This window comes from Chiloscyllium plagiosum, unplaced genomic scaffold (assembly GCF_037043375.1).
Source record: "Chiloscyllium plagiosum isolate Xiang-an unplaced genomic scaffold, Cpla_swu_hap1 HiC_scaffold_31, whole genome shotgun sequence".
In the NCBI taxonomy this organism is placed as follows: Eukaryota; Metazoa; Chordata; class Chondrichthyes; order Orectolobiformes; family Hemiscylliidae; genus Chiloscyllium; species Chiloscyllium plagiosum.
Genome location: NW_028270169.1, coordinates 45,806,776 through 45,821,870, shown reverse-complemented (window position 1 = coordinate 45,821,870; position 15,095 = coordinate 45,806,776). Strand labels below are relative to the sequence as shown.

General features: G+C 39.2%; 1 protein-coding gene across 4 annotated transcripts in view; it reads right to left on the bottom strand.

The window, feature by feature from the left end:
• Positions 1–5,291: 5,291 nt before the first annotated feature.
• The window catches only part of tmem132e (transmembrane protein 132E), a 726,703-nt gene continuing 716,899 nt past the window's right edge, over positions 5,292–15,095 (bottom strand). For 3 of the 4 annotated variants that reach the window (XM_087977485.1, XM_043718710.2, XM_043718709.2), the window contains one exon: positions 5,292–8,842. In XM_087977485.1, the coding sequence (XP_087833611.1) occupies positions 7,634–8,842 (1,209 nt within the window). In that variant the 3' untranslated portion in view covers positions 5,292–7,633. The remainder of the gene's footprint in view (positions 8,843–15,095) is intronic. The other variant, XM_087977486.1, reaches the window with a different exon arrangement.

The window sequence follows — 15,095 nt, the reverse complement described above, 5'->3', positions numbered from 1 at the left end:
CTCAATCTTCAAGGCAATAGTCTCCATAGGACCAGGATCATTAAATATCAAGATGCAGATCTATGCTTTGCAGCATAGGCTTGGCATAACCCAATAACAATATGGTCAGACTTAGCCTAAAGGTTGGTGCACCTTCCACTGACAATGATACCTTAGTAAATGGCCTTATGAGGCATTATGGTATGTAAAACGCAACGCAAGAATATTTCACCTACTACATTCTGTTACCTTCTGAAATATTTTTTCAAATACTAAGAGTAAATTGATGGTTTAACAAGGCTTCAGCTTTCCATGTCTAATTTGTACTTTACACAGAAAGAGTACAATTTTCTAATATGATTGTGAAAAGTTACAAAATAGGGTTATGCAGAAGATTACTAAGCATTCTTTAAACCTTTTGGGAAGAAAATGTAAATTTTACTTCCCTCCCATTCTTTCAGTAAGTTTTGGTTTCTTACATTTGTCAAAAAAGGTTGGATTCCAATTTCACCAGATATCTTCATCATTTGCACCTTAATTTTATCTATTTCAGCATCCTTACAATTATTTTGAAAGTTTTTTAAAATATTCGTTCATGGGATGAGGGTATTGCTGACTAGGCAGCATTTATTGCCCGTCCCTAATTGTCGAGAGAGCAGTGAAGAGTCAACCACACTGCTGTGTGTCTGGAGTCACAGCAGGTGACCAGGTGAGGATGGCAGTTTCCCTCCCTAAGGGACATTAATACAGATAGTAAACCTGACTTTGTCCTACAAACCTTTAGGGGACTCTATTTGTCATTAATATTTTTGTATCCTTGTTAAAAATTCATGATAAATAAACTGAATATAAAGAATACTGTTAATAGTATTGCTAAAACTATCACTTCCAAGAGCCAATAAATAGAATTTATGAAGAACACAAACAAATTAGCATACACACAAATACAAAAATTATTTAAAGCTTGTTTAACTGAGTGCTACTTGGCTACAGGAGTAAGCCTTTAAGCCCCTCAAATCTTTTCTTCCATTCAATTAGATCATTGCTGTTCCATGTCTTAGCTACATTTATCAATGTTTGCTTCAATTCCTTTAATAGGCAGCCCTTTTAAAAATGTACAAAATACAGTTGAAAATGTCAATTAAACTGCATCCACCCTTTAGGTGGAGAAAATTATATATTTCCACCAGTTTTTGTGTTTAAAAATGATGTCTTGATTTTAAGTTTAGTTTTATGGTAATAAAGTATGATGCCTCAGGCTAGAACAAGAAACCAAATTATTCACTGCAGAATTGTTTGTATGATCTGAACAGATTCCTGGTTCTAGAGTTTTGGAAACTGCACCATTTGGGGGAAAAATGGATTCAGCAAAATAGTAAAGCACTAATTAATTGAAAGACCATATTGCTAGTTTGAAGAACAAAAAAAAGAGGAAAGGTCATTATGCATATTGTTATACGAGAAGAGCAACAGCAAAACCAAGATAAGAAGGTACATGTTGATTGTATTAAACTGTATTCAGGATAGTAAGACTAAAACCTAACTTTCATTTTACCTGAACAGTTAAAGAGTTGACTCCTAACCCATCCACTGATTTGGTAACAACATAGTGTTGCTTCACTTTTGATTTTTGTTTTGGAAGTTTGTTGGAGAATTTCAATTTAGCTTAAATTTTGTAAGTTATCTGGATGGTTTTGGGTTTCTAATGCTGCAAGCAGATATAGTGGCTGTAGTCTATACAGGCTATGATATAGGCTAATGAAGCATTGCAAATCACAGAATGACTGGAAAGAAGAAGGTATGAAATATTTTCAGAATTATAATGGTGCATATTAGTAATTGAATACAGTGAGGATTATGCATGGGATATATCAATTTTCTCCACAGTTGACCAGTGTAATCTATCAATAGAGGTACAATGAACAATAATTAAAAGTGCAGCTTGGTTTTAGTCTTTCCATATAACAATGCACACAATGGTCTTTGCTTATACTTTTATTGATGTTCAAACTAGCACTGTGATGTTTAAATGATTTAATGCTGGCCATTTTGGTCAATCTACATTTCTTTCACGTGGTGCAGTTTCCAAAACTCTTCAACCAGGAATGCTTACCCTTCAGATCACACAAACCATTTCTGCCACTAATGATTTGGGTTCTTGTTCTAGCCTGAGGCATTATGCTTTATTACTGTAAGTAACTGTACACACATTCTAATATATTAGATTAATAAAATAGTTTGTTTTTGGCATAATATAAATTTTTGGTAGGACTGTTTTATGAGAAGAGGTTAGCACATTGGATCTGCTTTCATTGGAGATTAGAAGAATAAGGGGCGACTTTATTGGAAAATAGAAGATACTTAGGAGACTTGAAAGGTTAGATGCGGAAATGTTGTTTCCCTTTGTTGCAGATTCCAGGACCAGAGACACAGTCTCAGAATATGATGTTGCCTTTTTAAGTCAGAGATGAGAAGTAATTTATTCTGTTAGATGGTACTGAATTTGTTTAATTCTTCACATAGAGGGCTGTAGATTCTGGGTTATTCAGTATATTCAGGGCTGAGATAGACAGATTTTTAATCAGTAAGGGAATCAAGGGTTATGAAAGAAAAGTGGGACAGTGGAATTCAGGATTATCAGATCAGCCATGATCTCTTTAAATAATGGACCAGACTCAATGAGCTGAATGGCCTGTGCCTGCTGCTACATCTTATCATCTTGTGAAAACTTAATCCCACAATTGTATTACTTCTTTAAGACTGGGTGTGTAATGAGTTATGAGGACTCCATGCAGCAACATGCTAGAATGTGTACATAAGTTGTCTGTAACTACAAATTAGTAATTTGTTAAGGTTTTCAAGTAAATTGAATCTATATTACGTATCTGTCAATATGACAATGGTAATTATGTTTTATTGAAAGAATATGACAGCAATTAATTAATTTGATATGACAGTATACATTAAATCAATTAACTGTGTGCTCCAGTTTCCTCCCACAGTCTAAAGATGTGCAGATTAGGTGGATTGGGCACAGTGGTTCAGTGGTTAGCACTGCTGCCTCACAGCACCAGGGACCCAGGTTCAGTCCTAGCCTCAGATGACTATCTGTGTGGAGTTTGAACATTCTCCCCGTGTTTGCGCGGTCTTCTTCCGGGTGCTCTGGTTTCCTCCCACACTCCATGCTAAACTGCCCATAGTGTTAGGTGCACTAGTCAGAGGGAAATGGGTCTGGGTGGGTTACTCTTTCGTGGGTCGGTGTGGACTTGGGCTGAAGAGCTGTTTCCATACTGTAGTGGAATCTAATCTAAATTACCCACAGTGCTAAATCACCAGCTGGGTTAGACAGGGGAAATACAGAGTTACAGGGGTAGAGTATGGGGTGGATCAGGGAGGGCTGCTCTTTGAAGAGTCAGTGTGAACTCGAAGGGCTGAATGGTCTGCTTCTACACTGTAGGGATTCTATGAATATGTGCAGACTATGTTTAACCTTGGCCAATGTCTCACCATAGAGGAAAATTGGATTGTGAGTTTCTACCGGGTTATTTTCAAATACTCCTGGCATTTTGTCTAGTAGCAGGCGCAGGCTAAAAAAGTAGTACATGTCCTCTCCTCTTGAATGGAGGGGCGAAAGGTTATACTGTTGTAGGAAGGTATGAACTCAATAGAAATTTCAGCTAAGGTTTCTTTTTCACCCTAATCAACATGCATTTTCCAGAAGGGCTAAAGAATAGTAATTGAGAGCAGGAGCATTGGCTGATTTTCCCCACCGCTGGCACCCCAAGGCAATTGTAGTAACAGTAAGTGTTACCCTTACTAGCCAGAAAGTAAAATGTTGCATCAAGCATACAGAAGATGTTTTTCTCCGTAGACTGGAATTGGATTGACTTCTGCACATATTAGGAATTGGTTCATGAGGAAATAAACTTTCTCTTTCAGTCTCTCATTTCTGAGAAGTTCAACCTCACTGGTTCTCTTGCCACATCCAAGTTCAGTGACCTCCTTTTCCCAAGCCACACAATAAAATAATCTAAGAATGTTATGTGAACCTAGAAATTATACTTGGTTTTAAAGAACAACTGTTCAATGTCGTTTGTATCAGCCATTAATCCATGTGAAACATGTCGATATATGCAAGCATGAAACATTTGTTAATTAATATCAGCAATAGTAATTTCTGGATGTAAATTTCCATTTTAATTTTATTATTTTCCTTACAATTCTAAACTGCAATCCTGCTATCTCAGTTACCAGGGGTGAAAATTTCCTTGTGCACTAATTGCAGAAAAATCAGAAATCAATCTTTCATAAACACACTGATGATTTTGCGAGAAATCTTTCCCCATATTCTCAACAATGATTAAGCAAACTACATATTGTGTGCCATTACACAAACTTTGAAATTTTACAATCTCAAGAACAATAAGAACTTGGCATTTGTATTTAATGTAGTGAAACTTCCATGGTGCTTACAGAGCAGAGAGGCAGACAATTTACAAAAGTTGGTCAAAGGCACAATCAAAAAGGTAGGGTTTCTGGAAGTTTTTAAAGGCAGGGAAGGAAGTCGCAAGGTGGTAATGTATTGAGAATGAGTCAGAGAGTGAGGACAAGACCCAAGTGAGGAAAGCTGTGGATATGTGGAGATGGGTGAACACTGAGGTCCCATGTCACAACACTGAGTCAAGAGAACACATCTGCAACATTTCAGGTTATTGTATTCTATTTGTCATATTCACAATTTCTGAGGAACAATTATCAGATCAATGATTTTGTTACAAAGCACTTCAATGCATTTTTTGATATAACGTTAGGATGATTGTCCAAAGATTGAATTGAAATTTGGTCTGGTTTTAAGAATCAGTGATGAAGTTGAGATGCTTGGACACTAACCTCAAATATACCTGCCCTCAAAGATCTAGTTGTTATATTGGTAGGTTTGCATTGCCTGACAGCAATTTAAATCTGACACAGACCATCAAAGTGATGTCTTGTCATGTAGCAACAGTTATATCAGCAGCAGATAAGAAGTCAATTACATCAACATATTCTCGTGCACAGTGGCTGAGTGGTTAGCACTGCTGCCTCACAGCACCAGGGACCTGGGTTTGATTCCACCCTTCACCTGTGTGAAGATGCACATTTTCCCAGTGTCTCCGTGGGTTTGCTCCAGTTTCCTCCCACAGTCCAAAATGTGCAGGTTAGGGTGGATTGGCCAGGCAAATTGCTCATTTTGTTCAGGGATGTGCAGGTTAAGTGGATTAGCCATGGGAAATGCAGCATTACAGGGATAGGTTAGGGGGGTGGGTCTGACAGGATGCCAATTGGCCTGCTTCACACTGTGGGGAATCTGTGAAAATTAAAACTTTTTTTTGGTCATTGTGATACCGAGATTTGACTTTCCACAAATATAAAATAGCTGTTCAGGCCATGAGTGTGTTTAGAACTAATGATGAAGTAAGCACATCTTTAAAAATCCAATTATATCTCATTCAACAAGGTGTAACTTTTCCCAGGGTATTACAGAGAGATCGTGTCAGAGGAGTCTTTTTTTGGTAGGCTGTGCCTGCACAGTCTGTATGAACAGTCCTTTGTTACAGTGTAAACTCAATGAGAATGTGTGAACTCCTGAATAGGCTGACAGGTTAAGTGGAGTAATTCCCACAGCAAAATCCAGTCCATTGTCTTTGACTCTGACATGAGACATGTTTGATACAGGTAACTGACAAGAAGGTGTATATTAACTATTGATGATAAGGCATATAAATTGACAGAATTTTGTGAAAATTTAGATTTACTCTCATTTTTATTGTTAAATTATCAGAGTAAATAATCTGGATGGTAAACTGGTACTTATTATGTGGAGTATTAAATGATGGGTCAGGAGTTTCTATCCATGAGTTGAACAGAAAAATTGTAAGCCAACAAGCATAGAGTCAGAAATTGCTAACTAGTAGATTTTTTTATGCAGTTTATGAAATAATAAATAAACCTATCATAAGCCTGTGCAACGCTAACTGAAGATTCACATATACTTCAGACATTATGAGCACTCGTTTACATAATATGGTACACTTAGGGACATAAAAATGCAGCTAGACTTGGTGGAATGTCACATTAACTAAGAGCTTCATTTGTGTTTAATACAGACATTTACATATACTAAACCATAAGCATGAAATAAAACTATCTCACAATTACATTTGGGGATCTAAACGGTTGCTCACATCAAATTTCAGGAGAGTTAGCAATTAGTATGTGCACCTTGGAGAAATCTTACTTTGCCATTAATCCATCAAGTCTTGATTATCCCTTTACAATATATTCCCATTTTGCCCAAAATTTAGTGGATTCGTCAGGAAATTCAACTGACCTACAGCTCACAGTGGTGCTTCCAAGTCCTTTTCCAAGCTGGAAGATTTGTTCAGCACCATAAGCACACAACCCCCAGCCAGCTTGAGCCAAATTCTCCTTCAATTATTTACAATGGCTGATATAATTTGGGGCTTATTTTCTAATAGAGCCTCAGTGAATTGATACAATTCCTTGTTTACCCAAATAAACATAAAGAATCCTTCCAGAACTCCTAACTTTTTAGACTGCATTGATTATTATTGTTTTATAGATAAAAATTACAGGTTCCCAGTTCCCGCAAGTTAAGAATTTTTGCATAATGTTTGAAAACAATTGATTCCTACTGTGGTTGATTAAGAAAGCTTGTGAATATGAACATTTCTGCTCCTGCGTTTCCAATAAATTGCACTGTAAGTATGTATATTAAATTAAAATGAATATATAATGCCAAGTTCGTGCTGCCACAGTTCATTGAGAGCTATATAACATTATTTGTTTTCCATAAACAGAGAAACCTATTCATCGCTTTGATTAATGACTTTTATATCAGCTTTGCTCCAATCAGCACTTACTGCAATCCGTTCCATGCACTTGCTTTAAACAGCTTCCATCACTGCAATTAAAATGGAACCTAAACTTGAATGGAACAGATGTCATCAAGATACAGAACTGATCATGGACTCAAACAGTGATCACTTTCAAAATGCAATTATTAACACGTTTTTCAGACAGAACTGGGCAAGAAACTATCAGCTTGGTTCAGTGGTCAACCTACTTGATACAAGTTTATCACATCTGTTCTTTCAAATCTAGTAGCTCGAGTTTTGCTTTGCATTCTTTTAGCAATCCATCAGTGTGTGTTGCATGTGATTTTCTGCAGATTGCAGACTATTGGAGTCTAAGTTGAAAATAAGTATTTTCATGAATGATACTGTCTCATTTTACTGTCACCTACACAAAGAAATCCCAGCAAATACTCTTTGAATAATAGTGAACAGTATGCCTCTGTGCTATACTAGTCATTTCTTATGTCAATATAAGAGATTTTGCCTCCTGTAAACTGTAATTTGTTAATACCATTTGCAGTAGAGTATAATCTTTTCAAAATATTTGATCAGCTGCAAATGCATTATTTTTAATGCAGCCTTATCAGTGGCCAATTGACCACAAGCGTTATGTTATAGTGCTTTTCTGTTCCGCAAATGTCCACACATTTCAGCCTCCTACTGTGGTTCAAACAAAAACTGTACATGAGACAAATTTCTGGTAAATACAAATGCACCAAAGGAAAATCTGTAGCAGTCTATGCAATCTCCTTTATTCTCTGAATATAGCTGTGTAGTTCTTCTGGATCTCGGAGGCCCATATCTTGGCAGACCCACTCAATGTCTTCCTCATCGGCTATAGGGATGCAATTGTAGGCCAGGCCAAGTTCCTCTGATGGCAGTGTGGTGAATGTGGTAAATTTGACTCTCTTACGCTTGGAGGTGGGTGAGTGCAGCGGATCCTCGCTGTGTTCCCTTACTGACCCCCCAGATGAACCATCTGCTCTGCTGTGCACTTGACTTTGTACACTTGTCTGTGAGCTGCCACTACTCTGATGGTCACTATGGCAGCAGGTTTGGATATTTTCTAATGGGTTTCCCGGACTTTCAGGCTGGGGTGAGAGATCAGCCTGGGTACGAAGGGGTTGACCATTACCTAGGAACACCCAATGATGTGAATGGTCCATGCTTGCTTGGCCCTCTGGGGGAATACGTTTGTGCCTGTACTTGAGAACAAAAACAATGCAGTTTATTAGAAAAACCAAAATGGCAAGACAGAAGACCCCTAATAGTGCATACATTCCAATTTCCAAGTCAGTCAGACCCCTTGGTGTGGGGGCATATTCATCATCAGGATCTGCAAGATCCTTTGGCAGATCTGTAATATCAATATCAACAGGCATGCTGGACACTCTTGTGTTGTCAAAGTGCACTCCACTATCCTGCATGCCATCAATGCCCCTGCCTGATTCCACCCTTGAGTCAGTCCTCTCTTCTACAGATGATTTTACCGTTGTGCCAACCTTCTGTAGAACATTTTCCTCATGGTCACCAGTTGCAGAGGAAGTATCTGGCTTGAAGTCAAATTGCCCTTTCTCTTTTGGTTTATGTCCAAATGGGTTGCCATCAAATCGAACTCCATCAGGCGCGTAATCCTCACCAGTATTTTCTAGGTCTTCTTCTGAATTATCAGACCCAAAGTGAACCTTCACGTTGACCAATGTTACAAACAACACACTCTTGCGATTGGTCTTTTTACACAGTTCACAGATCCCCAATTCCACCTTGATAAATTCACCTGACCCTTCACCCTCTGCTATTATCAGAGACCAAACAGAATCCTGGGTTGAAGAGACTACTTTGTCATTCAGTGAGGTAACTGTCAGGTTGTAGTCCTTAGCATCATAAAGAGTCAGTGGTACAGCTGTATTGTCACTGTAGAAAATCCATGTGCTCAGGATACCTTCCTAATAAAAAAAAGAAAAAAAAAACACATTATGATTAATAATCTGAGTGAACACCACTGGAAGAAGCATAGCAGGTTTCAGATTGCACTCTGGGTTAGGAACTTCAATGTCTATCACATTAAGTAGCTTGGTATTAATGACTAAGTCAGCTGAGATATAAAGGATATAGCTATCAGACTAAGCCTGCAGCAGGTGGTGATAGAATCACCAGAAAGAAAAAGCCTCCTTGACCTCACCCTCACCAATCTTCTTGTGGCAGCTGCATCTCTCTATGATGGTATTAGAAGGACTTGAAGGAATTAGAAGTTCTTGTGTAGACAAAGTCATATCCTAACATTGAGAATACTCAATTGTATTGTGTAGCACTACTCTTGTGCTAAATGTGATTAATTCTGAACAGATCTAGTAGTTTAAAACTGAGCATCAATGGCTCGCTGTGGGCCATTATTAAAAGCAGCTCTATATTGCACACAATCTGTAACCTTAAAACCTAGCATATACTCCACATTGCCACCTCTAAACAAGGGACCAATCCTGCTTCAAAGAAAAAAGTAGAAAGGCATGCCAGAGGAAACATCAAATATACCTAAAAATAGGATGTCAACCTTGTGAAACTACAACACAAGATGATATATATGTTTAACATCAGGAGCAGTATGCTAAAGACTGAGTTCAGTAATCCTGCAACTAACAGATTAGATCAAAGTTCTGCAAGTCTACTGCACACAGTCATAAATGGTAATGTAAATGGTGAAGAAAGCTCCATGAACAACCTTACCATCAAATATGATACAGGGACCTGTGTATGAATGTAAGAATCAAGGGTGAAGTCTTTGAAAACTTCAGAGATATTGAGTTTGAGATCCATCTTAGTCTTCCCTTTCTGCTCGGATAGAAACCAATCTTCAGCCAAACTGATTTATTCCATGTGACATCATGAAAGATCTAAGCGCACTGGAAATAGCAAAGATTTCAGGTCCTAACAGCATTTCAACTCTTAGACTGAACGTTTATGTTCCAGATCTAACCATGCCTCTCACCAAGTTGTTTTAGTACAGTTACAATTCCGGCACCTTAACAAGTGAACTAGAAAAATGCCCAGTGTATCCTATTCTCAAAGAGGAAGACTATTTATTTTCACCAGTTACCTCCCCATCATCAGCAAAGTGATTCAAGATGCTCTGAACAATGCTATCAAGCAGTACATTGTCACCAATTGCCTGCTCAATGATGCACCCTCTGGATTCCACCAGAATCACTCAATTCCTGGCCTCATTACAATCTTGGTCAAAAAAGAGACAACACAGCTGAATTCCAAAGGTTAGAGACAAAAAACAAAACTGCAGATGCTGGAATCCAAGGTAGACAAGCAGGAAGAACATCCTTAACTCCACTTTCCTGACTTGTCCCCATAAAATCTCGATTCTCTCACTGATTAAAAATCTCCATTTCAGCCTTGAATAAACTTGATTACCCAGTCTTGACAGTTCTTCATGGTAAAGAATTCCACAGATTCACGACACTCTGAGAGAAGAAATTCCTCCTCATTTATTTTAAATATATTATTCTGAGGTGATGCCCTCTGGTCCTAGACGTTCCCATGAGGGCAAGAAATCGATTTTTTCAAATCTACCCTGTCATGCCTCCTAAGACTTCTGCATATTTCAAAAAGGCCACCTCTTAATCTTCGAAACTCAGTGAACATTCTTTGGACTGCCTCTATTTCTTTCCTTGATAAGAGGTCAAAAACTGGTTACAATATTCCAGCTGTGGTCTGACTACTGCTTTGTATAGTTTTAGCAAAACCTTTCTATTTTTGTGCTTCATTTCCTTTGAAACAAAGGCCAATATTCCATTTGCCTTCCATATTTCCTGCTGAACTTGTATGCTAGCTTTTTCTGACTCATGGACAAAGACTCCCAAATACCTCTGTGCTGTACCATTCTGCAAACTTTCTTCATTTAAATAATCACCAGCTCTCTACACTTTTTAGCAAAAGTGTTTAACTTTATATTTTCCAAAATTACATTGCATTTGCCAAGTTTTTGCCCACTCCCTTGATCTGTCTATAATTCGCCTTGTGTCATCCTCAGCACTTACCTTCCCACCCATTTTTGTGTCATCCATTCATTGAAGATTGCAAAATGTTCAGTCCCTTTCACAACGTCTCAGATAAGCAAGGTAAAATTCATGCCTGGACTGATAAGTGGCAAGTAACACCCAGACCCACATCCATAACTACCAGACAATGACCATATCCAACATAAGAAAATCTAAACATGTCCTCTTGATATTCAATGGTGGCAAATCCTGTCAATATCCTAATGGGGATTAATAGTGGCCAAACATTTAACTGAACCAGTCATACAAATATGGCATCGACAATAACCGATCAGAGGCTGGGCATTCTGTGGTGAATAACTCAGCTTTTGGTTCCCTCTTTTTATGTGTTGGAGTTGATGAGTTGATGAACATTGAAGAAATAAAACAGCATTTAGGACAAAACAATGTGCTTGATCAGCATGCCTTTTGCATTTTAAACATTGATTACCTCCACCACCAGCTCACAGTGTCTAATGTATCATCCACAAGGCAGAGTCATACAGCACAGAAACAGATCCTTCAGTCCTGCTCGCCCGTGTCAACCAAAATTCCCAAACTAATCTAGTCCTAATTGCCTGCGTTTGGCCATTTCCTCCAAACCTTTACTATTCATGTATCTGTCCAAATGTCTTTTGAAGGTACTTGCATCTATCACTTCCTCTGGCAGTTCATTCCACATACGAACCACCCTCTGTGTTAAAAAGTTGCCCGTCAGGTCCCTTTTAAATCTTTCTCCTCGCATAATATTATGCCCTCAAGTTTTGAATTCCCCGACTCGAGGGAAAAGACCCTTGCGATTCATCTCATCTATGCCCCTCATGATTTTATAAACCTCTGTAAGGTCACACCTCAACTTCCTACACTCCAGTGAAAATGTCCCAGCCTATCCAGACTTTCCTTACAATTCAAGGCCAGTACCATCTTTGTAAATCCTTTTTGTACCCTCTCCAATTTAATAATATTCTTCCTATAGCAGGGTGGCCTGAACTATACACAATACTCCGAAAGTTGCTTCATGAATGTCTTGTACAACCACAACATGAAGTCCTAACTACTATATTCAATGGTCTGAGAAATAAAGGCAAGTGTGCCAAAAGCCTTCTTTACCACGTTGCCTGCTGGTGATGCAACTTTCAAAGAATTATGTACCTGAACACCTAGATCTCTCTGTTCGACCACATTCCCCACATCATTAACATTAACTGTGTAAGTACTGTTCTTGTTTGTTGTGTTAGACTGCAACACCTCACATTTATCCAAATTAAACTCCATCTGCTACTCATCGGCCCATTGGCCCAACTGATCAATCTCCCTTTGTAATCTTAGATAACCTTCTTCACTGTCCACTATACTATCGACTTTGGTGTTATATGCAAACTTGTTAATCATAAAAACCGAAAGAACTGCGGATGTTGGAAATCAGAAGCAAAAACAGAAATTGCTGGAAAAGTTCAGCAAGTCTGGCAGCATCTGTAGCGAAAAATCAGAGTTTTGGGTCAAGTGGCCCTTCTTCAGAAATTACTAACCATGCTTCTGAAATTCTGATCCAAATCATTTATATAAATGACAAACAACAGTGGACCTAACATCAATCCCTGCAGAACACCACTTGTCGCAGGCCTCCAGTCTGACAAGTAACCCTCCACCACCATCCTGTCTCCTATCGTCATGCCAATCTTGTATCTAATTGGCAAGCTGCACCTGAGTGCCATTGATCTCATTTTATTAACCAGTCTAACATATGGCATCATGTCAAAAGAGTTTTACTAAAGTTCATGTAGACAATGTCTACTACTCTAACTTTATCTGTCTTTTTGGTCACATTCTCAAAAAATGTAATCAAGTTTGAGAGACAGAAGCCTTGTTGACTATCCCTCATCAGTCCTTGCCTCTCCAAATGCATGTAAATCCTGCCTTTCATAATCCCCTCCAACAACTTACCCACCACTGGTGTCAGACTCACTGGTCTATAGTTCCCAAACTTCTTCTTGTAGCCTTTCTTAAATAAAGAAAGGCACAATGTTAGCCACCCTCCAGTCTTCCAGCACCTAACCTGTGGCTGTAGATGATACAAGTACCTCTGCTCGGGCCTCACAATTTCTTCCCTACCTTCTCACAATGTCTTGGAATACACTTGATAAGGTCCCGGAGATTTAGCCACCTTTATGTTATCCAGCACCTCCTCTGTGGACTGTTTTCAAAGACTTCAATATTTATTTCCCTGATGCATGGCAGGAACTCACCATGGCTTCTTCAACACTTCATCCACTGCCGAGAAGAACAGGGAAGCAGTCAGGGAGAACACTGCTACCTCCATATTCCTCTCCAAGTCATTCAGTATCTCAACGTGGAAAATATATCTGAGTCAAATTGCCGGACTCTTCAGCAGCACCATGGCAATACGTTCATTATATGTTCTGCAGCAATTCGTTTGGAAAGAATTCTGAGGGATAGGATTTACGACCATTTGGCAAAGCATAGCGTGATTAAAGGCAGTCAGCATGGCTTTGTGAGGGGCAGGTCATGCCTCACAAATATTATTGAGTTCTTTGAGGAGGTGACAAGACAGGTCGACGAAGATCGAGCAGTGGATGTGGTGTATGTGGACTTCAGCAAGGCATTTGGTAAGGTTCCCCATGGTAGGTTCATTCATAAAGTCAGAAAGTATGGGATACAGGGAGATTTGGCTATCTGGATTCAAAATAGGCTGACTGACAGAAGGCAGAGAGTAGTTGTAGATGGAAAGTATTCTGCCTGGAGGTCAGTGTTGATTGGGGTCCCACAGGGCTCTGTTCTTGGGCCTCTGCTCTTTATAGTTTTTATAAATGACTTGGATGAGGAGGTTGAGGGGTGAGTTAGTAAATAGCAGATAACACAAAGGTTGGAGGTGTTGTCGATAGTATCGAGAAATACTGCAGACCGCAGCGTGACATAGACAGGATGCAGAGCTGGGCTGAGAAATGGCAGATGGAATTCAACCTGGATAAATGCGAAGTGATGCATTTTGGAAGGTCAAACTCAATTGCTGAATATAGGATTAAAGACTGGATTCTTGGCAGTGTGGAGGAACAGAGGTATCTGGGTGTGCAAGTACATAGATCTCTCAAAGTTGCCACCCAAGTGGATAGGGTTGTTAAGAAAGCATATGGTGTTTTGGCTTTCATTAACAAGGGGATCGAGTTTAAGAGCCGCAAGGTTTTGCTACAGCTCTACAAGTCCCTGGTGAGACCACACTTGGAATATTGTGTCCAGTTCTGATCATCCTACTATAGGAAAGATACAGAAGTTTTGGAGAGGGTGCAAAGAAGGTTTACCAGGATGCTGCCTGGACTGGAGGGCTTGCCTTATGAAGAGAGGTTGACTAAGCTCGGACTTTTCTCTCAGGAGAGAAGGAGGAAGAGAGGAGACCTGATCGAGGTATACAAGATAATGAGTGGAATAGATAGAGTCAATAGCCAGAGACTTTTCCCCAGGGCAGGATTGATTGGTACGAGGAGTCATAGTTTGAAGATGTTAGGAGGAAGGTATAAAGGAGACATCAGAGGTAGGTTCTTTATGCAGAGTTATGAATGTATGGAATACGTTGCCAGCGGTGGTGGTGGAAGCAGAGTCATTAGGGACAGTTAAGTGACTGCTGGACATGCACATGGATAGCAGTGAGTTGAGGAGTGTGTAAGTTATCATATTTTACATTAGAATTAAACCTTGGCACAACATCGTGGGCCAAACAGCATGCTCTGTGCTGTACTTTTGTCTGTTCTATGTTTTAATGTGACTTACTCCCTCTCAAGCAATTTGGGATGAGCAAGAAATGCCCACTTTGCCAATGAGACCCAATATTCTCTAAAAGAATTTTAAAAAGCCACATGACTCAATAAATTCTGACAGTAAGGGCAGAATCTTATCAGACTCTGAGTGAGGTGGGCCATGGTAAGATGAGCGATAGACTCAGGCGAGATCTTCAATGAGGCCCATGTTGACATCAGATTCGTCTTGGTGCAAGTAGTTCACTTTTCTCAAGCAGTACGTTAAGATTTTCACTAGGCAGCAGAAAGTTCCCAATTGATGCTCATTATTGCTTTTTATATGCCTTGTTAACACTAACATTTTGGGCATGCTCAATAGGCACTGGACACCTGCAACCCACATA